General features: G+C 35.3%; 1 protein-coding gene across 1 annotated transcript; it reads left to right on the top strand.

Moving 5' to 3' along the window:
• Nucleotides 1–1,729: 1,729 nt before the first annotated feature.
• Nucleotides 1,730–2,173, top strand: LOC141696394 (uncharacterized). The gene has a single exon (XM_074500556.1). It carries the CDS (start codon nucleotides 1,730–1,732, stop codon nucleotides 2,171–2,173), a length of 444 nt encoding a protein of 147 aa, XP_074356657.1.
• Nucleotides 2,174–10,520: the final 8,347 nt, after the last annotated feature.

Genomic DNA, 10,520 nt, shown 5'->3' with positions numbered 1-10,520 from the left:
TTTAAATTATAATATAACAGGATAAATAAAAAATTTAAATATTAACGAGAACTCGTGAATCGCACGGGATTTAAGCTAGTATCCCGTAAAAGTGGAAGGAGGGTGACGAATGAACAACGTGAAAAATAATTATTATCGCTAATTTTTAGAGTTTAACCGGGGGCTTAAAGTAAAAATTCTATTTATTTTTAACTTAAAATCGTGATTATATAAAATAATTTTCTCCTAACATGCTCATAGAGACTATTGCTGCAATGACCCCCGGCTAGGATTGACAGTATAAGAGTATCAATCCATTAAAAACCATATATTGCCATAAACATTTCAAAAACCACAAGAGTATCGGAAGGTTATGGTAAATAGTATGCTGGGCAAGTTTGTCGTTTGTCATCTACTCAAGGACGACAAGGACATGATTCTCGGGCCTGCAGGTGATCACAGTCTCACAGACATATTATATAGTGAACACGGAACACATAAATTGATTATGCAACTGCACCTTTCAGTTTATTCAATCTTGTCTTGTGTAAAAACAAGCTATCTAGCGGCAGAACAACCATCTCAAAAACTGAGGCTGCATTATTTAATAATTAATTTTCCCAACACAGAGGCAAATTCGACTCAACTTGTGGCATCATGAGCCACATTGTTAGAGGATTCAGGAGAGTTAAAAACATTAGTTTTGAGCTTTCAAAACTTACAATTCCAAGTGAAGTATTCACAATAAAACGCTCAAACTTTCTTGCTATTTCAATATTTTATCAATGTCTGACAACAATCACAAATAAGTAAAAACAAAAAATCTATTAGCATGGTTATGATTATTTTTCCTATATGATCAACTTAAGCTTGGTAGTAACCACCAACAACCAGAACACCCAATCTTCTTACCATCGCAACAAAGCTGTGCAATCATTAAGGCATAGGTAACTGTAAACGTCTTCTTGGCATGTCGAAGAGTAATCATGCATGATTACTGAAGTAGATGCAGTTACCCCTTATGTAACCAGATTTATCATTTTCGGGTGCAAACACTGACATTGTAGTATTTGTGCCTAAGAACACAGCATTGCTACCCAAACTATCAATAGCAAACCACTTTTTTTCTTGAATCTAAACTTGTATACCTTAAGATAGGGGAGACTACCCTTCTTTACAATCATCAACAATTCTCCGGTCGATTCCACCAAATTAAACCCTTCAATTCGCTTTTCTAGTACATTAAATACACTACGCCTTTTGAGAATGCTCGAAAATTGAATTGTGTATCTACCATTATTGTTATAACATATAAGAAGCATGAGATTTTGATGAGAATACTCCTACAAGTCAACCTCCTAAGTCAACATAGCTAAACATTCTATTGTGTTTCTAGAAGAAAAGTTAGTTATGACGGCTGTAATCTTTTGATATATAGTCTGCTTGGTTGTCTTATACATATTATGAAGTAATGTAACAAACAATCACAGTTCTCCTCAATATATTCATCTCTCTATTTTCTTCTTCTCCAAGATAAAGTAATACTCCATTAATGGAGCCGACATGGTATCAGAGGTAAGATCTCTCTATACTTCATTTCGTTCCGCTTCTACTAGTCGCGAAGATGTGATCTCAATCGCTATCGAATTTTATAATTCCGTAAAATTTCAAGGGTTTCGTACAAATTGAGTGTGTTCACAGCTGTTCTTCATCAAATCGTGACTGTTTTATCATCATTTTCAAATCTACAATGACGTCGTCTCCGTCTTACTTGAAGGTTGCCTCTAGTAATGTTTCAACATCTGCAAATGTTCAAGTTATTGATGCATCTCATCTGTATTACCTTCATCCTTCTAATCATCCAGGTTTGATATTGATTACTATCACTCTGAATGAGCAAAACTATAATCAATGGTTTAGATCTATGAGAATTGCTCTTTCCTCTAAGCTAAAGTTAGGTTTTGTGGATGAAACATATGATAAACCTGTTAATACCACTCTTCTTTTGCACTGGAATCGATGCAATGACATTATAATCTCATGGATTTTAAACATTGTTTCATCTGAAATTCGTCAGAGTGTTATGTATATGTCTAGTGCTAAAGACATTTGGGATGATTTCTCCATAAGATTTGCTCTAACAAATGTTCCTAAATTGTTCAAATTGAGAAAAAAAATTGCATCTCTAAAGTAAGGGAACTTGTCTATATCTGCATACTTTACAAAATTCAGGACTCTAAATGATGAATTGGATGCTTTCTCAATTGTTCCTTATTGTGATTGTGGCGAATGCACTTGTGATGTCAATAGAAGACTTGATATTTTCAGTAAAAATAACAAGCTGTCACAGTTTCTAATGGGACTTTCTGAACAATATACTACAATAAGGGGTCATTTGCTACTTATGACACCCATTCCTAGTCTCGGTGCAGCTACAGTCTTTTGCTGTAGGAGGAAAATCAGAGGGAACTAGGTTATAATCCTTCTGTCTCAACAGATTCTGTAGCTCTTTCTGTGAGGTATAATGACAATCAAGGACGATCTTCCAGTTTCAATAATCAAAACAGAACTGCAAGGCAGGGTAATGGAAAAAGAGTTATGCCTGATACTTCAGTTGTGTGTGAAATATGTCATGACATGACATAGTAAGGACAAATGCTTTTGTGTGTATGGATATCCCTCTTGGCATAGTCTGCATCTGAATAACCAATTAGATCAAAGCCAGATTCTCTAGGATACCAAATACCTAAATTTGGTGTACCCTTGAGATATCTGAAAATCCTCTTGATAGCAATTAAGTGAGACTCCCTAGGATCAGCTTGAAATCTAGCACACAGACATGTAGCAAACATTATATCTGGTCTGCTAGTAGTTAAATATAAAAGTGAACCAACCATGCCTCTGTAACTTGTAATGTCCACAGACCTTTCAGTCTTATTTAATTCAAGTTTGGTGACAGTGGCCATGGGAGTTTTTGCAGATGAACATTCCATTAAGTCAAACTTCTTTAAAAGATCATGAATATATTTAGTTTGACTAATGAAAATTCCATCACTAACTTGTTTAACTTGTAAACCAAGAAAATAGGTTAGTTCTCCCATCAGGCTCATTTCATAATTACTTTGCATTAGCTTAGCAAACTTTTTGCAAAGTTTATTATCTTTAGAACCAAATATTATGTCATCTACATAAATTTGAACAAGTATACTAGAGCCATTAACATTCCTAAAGAAGAGAGTTTTATCAACAGTACCTCTAGTGAAGTGATTCTCCAAAAGGAATTTTGATAGGGTTTCATACCAGGCTCTAGGTGCTTGCTTCAGTCCATAGAGTGCTTTCAACAGATAATACACATAGTCTGGAAAATTTGGATCTTCAAACCCTGGAGGTTGACTTACATAGACTTCTTCCTCCAATTTCCCATTTAGAAATGCACTCTTGACATCCATTTGATAGACTTTGAAATTGGCATGGGCTGCATAGGCTAGAAAAATTCTGATCGCTTCAAGTCTTGCAACAGGAGCATATGTTTCATCAAAATCTATTCCCTCTTGTTGAGAATAGCCTTTAGCAACCAATCTGGCTTTATTCCTTATGACAATGCCATTTTCATCCATCTTGTTTCTGAATACCCATTTTATGTCAATAGGACTCTTGTTCTTTGGTTTGGGTACCAGCTTCCAAACTTTGTTTCTCTCAAATTGGTTCAGCTCTTCCTGCATAGCTAATATCCAATCTGGATCCAATAAAGCTTCTTCCACTTTCTTAGGTTCCTCCTGAGATAGAAAACTACTATACAGACATTCATCTTGAGTAGCTTTTCTTGTTTGCACTTTAGATGATGCATCACCAATGATTAGTTCAAAGGGATGATTCTTGGTCCATTTCCTTTGAGGTGGAAGATGTGCTCTAGATGAGGTGGCCTCAGTATTGTCATGATGTGAGACAGAGTGTTGATTAGTTGAAACTCCCCCTGAGTTGTTGGTTCTTTGCAGGGAATTTGGAGTTCTATCAACTGATGATGTACATCGATTATCCGTTGATGAACTATGATCAACGGATGCTTCATTTTGTACTTCAACGGATGATGCACTATGTCTTTTAACGAATACTGCATTGCCTCTATCAACGGGTGCAGAATTTTGTGCATTATCCAAGGGCATATTTTGAATCCCTTTTGAAGTGTCATCTCCATCAATCTCCTCTTCACTATCATCACAATATATCTCAATGTTGTCAAATTTGAGTCTCTCATTGTGTCCCTCATCTGTTAGTCCATCAATCTTTTTATCATCAAACACAACATGCACAGATTCCATAACAATGTTGGTTCTTAGATTGTAGACCCTATAAGATTTTCCAGCTGAGTAACCAACAAATATCCCTTCATCAGCCTTTGCATCAAACTTCCCTTTATGGTCAGATTGATTCCTCAGTATAAAGCATTTACATCCAAAGACATGAAGAAAGTTTAGAGTTGGTTTTCTTCTCTTGAACAACTGATAAGGAGTCATGCCTTTAGCTTAATTGATCAAAGAAATATTCTGAGTGTAGCAGGCACAATTAGCAGCTTCAGCCCAGAAATATGTTGGTAACTTTGATTCTTCAAGCATTGTTCTGGCAGCCTCAATCAAAGATCTGTTCTTTCTTTCTACTACCCCATTTTGCTGAGGTGTTCTTGGAGCTGAGAACTCATGCATGATTCCATTTTCTTCACAGAACAGCCTTATTGACAAATTCTTGAACTCAGTTCCATTGTCACTCCTGATATTCCTAACCTTCAAGTCAGGATGATTATTGACTTGCCTGATGTGATTGATAATGATTTCACTTGCTTCATCCTTTGATCCAAGAAAATAGACCCATGAAAACTTTGAGAAATCATCTACAATCACTAAGCAATATCTTTTTCTTGCAATTGACAATACATTGACTGGTCCAAACAAATCCATATGCAGCAGCTGTAATGGTTCATCAATTGTTGTTTCAAGCTTCTTTTTGAATGATGCTTTCCTTTGTTTGCCTTTCTGACAAGCATCACACAAACCATCCCTTGAGAATTCAACTAGAGGAATTCCTCTAACTAAGTCCTTTTTGACTAGATCATTCATTGTCTTGAAATTCAAATGGGATAGCTTCTTGTGCCATAGCCAACTCTCAACTGAACTTGCTTTGCTGAAGAGACAAGTAATAGATTCTGCATCTGTAGAGTTGAAGTCAGCTAAGTACACATTCCCTTTTCTAACTCCAGTTAGAACCACTTTGTTGTCTTTCTTGCTGGTGACAACACAGGCTTCTGAATTGAAGGAAATTGTATTCCCTCTATCACATAGTTGACTGATACTCAGTAAGTTGTGCTTGAGACCATCAACTAATGCAACTTCATCAATGATGACATTCCTTGTTGAAATCAAGCCATATCCCATAGTAAACCCTTTGCTGTCATCTCCAAAGGTTATGCTAGGGCCAGCTTTCTCCTTAAACTCAGTGAGCAGGGAGAAATCTCCTGTCATGTGTCTTGAACAGCCACTGTCCAAGTACCATAGATTTCTTCTTTTTCCCTGGTTGCTTGATGAACTAACTTCATTTTCCTCAGAATCAGCCATGAGAGCCAAGTTGACATATTCCACATCTTCATCCTCTTCTTCTCCATCAGCTGCCCAGTCTTTTTCTTGAGTAATGAAAGCCCTCTCCTTTTGCTTGAGCAGATCAAAATATTTCTTTTTGTAATCTACTTGGTCAAATTTCTTCTTTTCAGAAGTTGGCTTTCTGCACTCACTTGCAAAGTGTCCACTTATACCACAATTGAAACACTTGAACTTGGATTTGTCCACCATGTTCTTATGAGGTTTAGTGGCTCTAGTGTTTTTCCTAAATTTCATCTTTGCAAATCTCCTGGACAGAAATGCAAGATGCTCATCAATACCATCAGAGTCATCTTGGCTGGAGTTGTCTTCATTCTCAGCAACTTGCTCCTTACCCTTGCTTGATTCTGATTTGCTTGTGCCATCTTTGGAGTTTGATGTAGATCTCACAGTTTCTTGTCTGCATTCTTTCTCATTTTCAGCTACCAAGGCAACTGAACCTCCTTTCTTTCTTCCCTTCTCCAATACCTCATCCTGTTCCAGCTCTAGTTCATAAGTCTTCAAGATTCCATATAATCTTTCAAGAGTGAAGTCCTTATAATCTTGAGAGTTTCTCAAGGAGACAGTCATGGGTTTCCATTCCTTTGGCAAGGATATTAAAAATTTAAGATTTGAATCCTTCACCTGGTATACTCTACCATACAGCTTCAGTCCATTCAACAGCTTTTGGAATCTATTGAATGTGTCATTTAAAGATTCATTTTCTTCAAAATGAAAATACTCATACTGTTGAATGAGAAGCTGCATTTTGTTTTCTTTTACTTGTTCTGTACCTTCACACAGTAGCTGAACTGTGTCCCAAACCTCTTTGGCAGTTGTGCAATTTATCACATTATCAAACATATCCTTGTCAAGACCATTAAACAAAATGTTCATAGCCTTCTTATCCTTGTGGACTTCTTCTGTGTCTTCCATTGTCCATTTTGCTCTAGGTTTTGGAATGGATTGACCAACAGCAATTGTGGCCGTAGCAACTGTGGCTACTTTATGGGGAATGTGAGGACCATTCTCAATGCAGTTTACATAACCTTCATCTTGGGAGAGTAGATGAAGGTGCATTTTCACCTTCCAATGGTGATAACTGTCTTTGTCAAGAACTGGGATTTTTACTCCAATATCCTTCTTACTCATCTTTGTTAGTTTCCAAGATCTTTAAACTCTTTGTGTGTCAAGAGCTTGCTCTGATACCAATTGTTATTCCTAGTGGACTAACAATGAGATTTACAGAAGGGGGGTTGAATGTAAATCTCAAAACTTTTTCAAGTTTTGAGCAGTTTTGAAGGCTTTGTGTTCAAGATAAACAAGTGTGTGAATTGCTTTAAGCTAATACAGACAGATATATATTCAAGCACTAATGTAAAGAACACAACAGACCTTAAAAACTTTTCTGGTGGATTGTTGTTCTACCAGAGATGGTATTTCAGAAAATCTGTGATTCAAGATGTTGATCACAGCTGCATCCTAGTACAAACTAGATAATTTTTCTCTCAAGATTTTTCTAAACAGCACTGGAAAAATTCTTATCTAATTACTAGCTGCTACTTGGTGTATATATCACCAAGTGTACAAGTGAAGACAAAGATAAAAATACAATAATAAAATAAGTTCTCCACTTGTTTCTTCTCCATATCACTCAAGTACTTTGTTGACTATTGCCTCTTTATACTAGAGTAGAACGACTGCTTTTTCTGATGTTCCTGAAATTAGGCTTCCACATTTCAGTTATCTCTGTCAACCCATGTGCCTCTGTCTGCTGTTACAACTACCACTTATCAACTGCTATTTAACAGAACATCCGTTGAAGCCTTCATCCGTTGATGGCTTTATCCGTTGATGTGTTAGCAGTTGAAGCTCTATCCGTTGAAGCTTTAGAGACATCCGTTGAAGCTTTGTTTCTCATCCGTTGAAGGTCTTTAAGATATCCGTTGATACCACTTCATTTATACAAAATTACAAGGCATGAAATATTTACAATTGGCCTTCCTATTTGCATATCTTCTAGTAGTCAACATGACATATATTTTCTCTCAACTTCTAAGAATTATATCTTAAATACAGAGACTGAAATGTGCTACAACACTAGACTTATTTCTAAGTAAAGCTGCACCATTAACGGATAGCCAAAGTGGTCTTATCCGTTGAGGCTACAAACACTAAACTTCTACTTAAGTGTTTTGTTAAACATATCATCAAACTAATGCACATATATTCCTAACAGAAGGTTTTTGAGATAAATTATTTGGGTTTGGATTTAAGAGAATGTGTAGAGAGAATACTTCTTGAAAATTCCCAGTAATTAATTAGTTCTTAGCTTGTGTAAAAAATGGTGGGGGTGGGTGTTTATTTATAGAAGAAGTTAGGTGAAGGGAGTGGTTGAGATTGAGTTAAAATGAATGGTGGATGAAGAGAGTGGTGTGGATTGATGACATGGAGGATAAGGTGTGTCTGTTTGCAACTTGCATATAAGACAAACAAGAAAAATCCTAGAAACTATTAATTATATAATAATGGTTTTAATTTTTTCAATTAATCATTAATTACTTAATTAATTAAGTAATTAGCACCATTAAATATAATTACTTTAAAAACTTTTAATAACTACGACCAAAAATTTGATAATTATGTAAATATCATAAAATGATGATCTGCAAGTTTTGGTCAATAGGGTAGCTTGGTCAAACGCTCAGTCAAAGTCTTGGTCCACCCCCGAAAAATCACACCCGGACAAAGTTTCTTAAAAATTGCGTAACTTTAACCATGCATAGAAAATACCATTTAAGTTAAAAATATTAAGTTTCAAGATTTTCTAGCAAGTGGAAGTATTTTATTTGGATTTAAGATGATTAAATCAGGGTTCGGTTCCAAATAAAATATGAACGATCTTTTATGAAAGCAGACTGACTTTGTTGGCTCAGTTTGGGCTATAATAAATACTTAGAATATATTTCCTTAAATATAAAATATTTTGAGAGTGTGGGAAATATTTTTAAGTATTTAAAAGTATTTTTTCTGATAAATAATATATTTGAGATACGAGAGAAATTTAGTTTGAAGAATATAAGGAGGGGGATAAAATGAGATATTAATATTCCTTAATCAAATATCAATTTCTAAGAGTGTAAAAATATATCTTTGATTTTATAAATGTTTATGGAGTGAAAGATATATATTTTATCCCTTTAAAAACATCTATTTTTGAAATAAATTTAGCACGAGCCTTCTAAAGAATATCCAAGTTTTGATATTCCTTTTTCAAACTTGTTGCCTTATTAATATTGCAAGAGAGCCTAAGAAAGATCATATTCCGATAATTCTTTTACGATCTCATTGCTTTAGAGTATATTCCTTTAAAAATATATTTTGATTTTCAGCAAATTGGAATATCTCATATATTTATAATTAAAAAATATAAATACATTTTGAAATTTTTTTTTGAAAATTTTTACTAGATATGGCTTTTCACTTTTGATTATGTCAGTTAAATTCATGCCTATTTGGAGAGGATATACGTGTTTTAAATTTTATGTTAGATTATGCAAAACCAAAATAAATAAATAATCGAAGATGTCCTTTCAAATACTACTTCACCATTTCTGTTTAATCCTGGCCCGTATCGAAGGCTGGTTGTTCGTCTTATTTACTTAACAATTACTCGTCCAGATCTCTCTTATGCGGTTCATGTTCTATCTCAATTTATGTCCTCTATCGACAATGTCATTTGGATGCAGCCTTTCGTGTAGTTCGCTATCTTAAGCACACTCTGGGACAAGGACTTCTTTTTTCTGCTTCTAGTCCTCTTCAACTCACATCTTATGCAGATTCTGATTGGCAAGGTTGTCCTCTTTCACGTCAGTCTCTCACTTGATACTGTGTTACAATGGGGTCTTCCTTACTGTCATGTAAATCCAAAAAGCAGACAACTATGTCTCAATCCTCTGCCGAAGCCCAGTACATGGCTTTAGCTGATGTCTGTTGTGAGATTACCCTGTTATTTAATTTGTTTAAGGAATTAGGGTGTTCAAATATGCAGCCTGTTTGTTTATTTTGTGATAATCTTCTGCTATGTACATTGCTACCAATCCCGTCTTTCACGAACGAATTAAATATATTGAGATTCATTATCATCTCATTCGTGAAAAACTCCAGAAGGGACTCATCACTATTGCTTACATTGCATCCAAGGAATAGCCAGCTGATCTTTTTACTAAGGCCATTTCTTCTTTCTCCATGTCTCATTTACAGTCCAAGCTTGGTGTGCTCAATCTCTTCCCACACTCAACCTTGAGGGGGGATGATGGGAATACTCCTGAAAGTTAAACTCCTAAGTCAACATAGCTGAACATTCTATTTTGCTTATAGAAGAAAAGTTAGTTAGTATAGCTGTAATCTTTTGATATATAGCCTGCTTGGTTGTCTTATACATATTATGAAGTAATGTAAAAAATCCCTTCTGCTATGTACATTGCTACCAATCCTGTCTTTCACGAATGAATTAAATATATCGAGATTCATTGTCTTCTCATTCGTGAAAAACTCCAGAAGGGACTCATCACTACTGTTTACATTGCATCCAAGGAACAACCAGCTGATCTTTTTACTAAGGCCATTCCTTCTTTCTCCATATCTCATTTACAGTCCAAGCTTGGTGTGCTCAATCTCTTCCCACACTCAACCTTGAGGGGGATGATGGGAATACTCCTGAAAGTTAACCTCCTAAGTCAACATAGATGAACATTCTATTTTGCTTATAGAAGAAAAGTTAGTTAGTATAGCTGTAATCTTTTAATATATAGCCTGCTTGGTTGTCTTATACATATTATGAAGTAATGTAACAAACAATCTCAGTTCTCCTCAATATATTCGTCTCTCTATTTTCTTCTTCTCCAAGCTAAAGTA

This window comes from Apium graveolens, chromosome 1, assembly GCF_009905375.1.
Source record: "Apium graveolens cultivar Ventura chromosome 1, ASM990537v1, whole genome shotgun sequence".
Lineage (NCBI taxonomy): Eukaryota > Viridiplantae > Streptophyta > Magnoliopsida > Apiales > Apiaceae > Apium > Apium graveolens.
The sequence above is the reverse complement of the archived record's forward strand: the minus strand, read 5'-3'. Positions and strand labels throughout refer to the sequence as shown.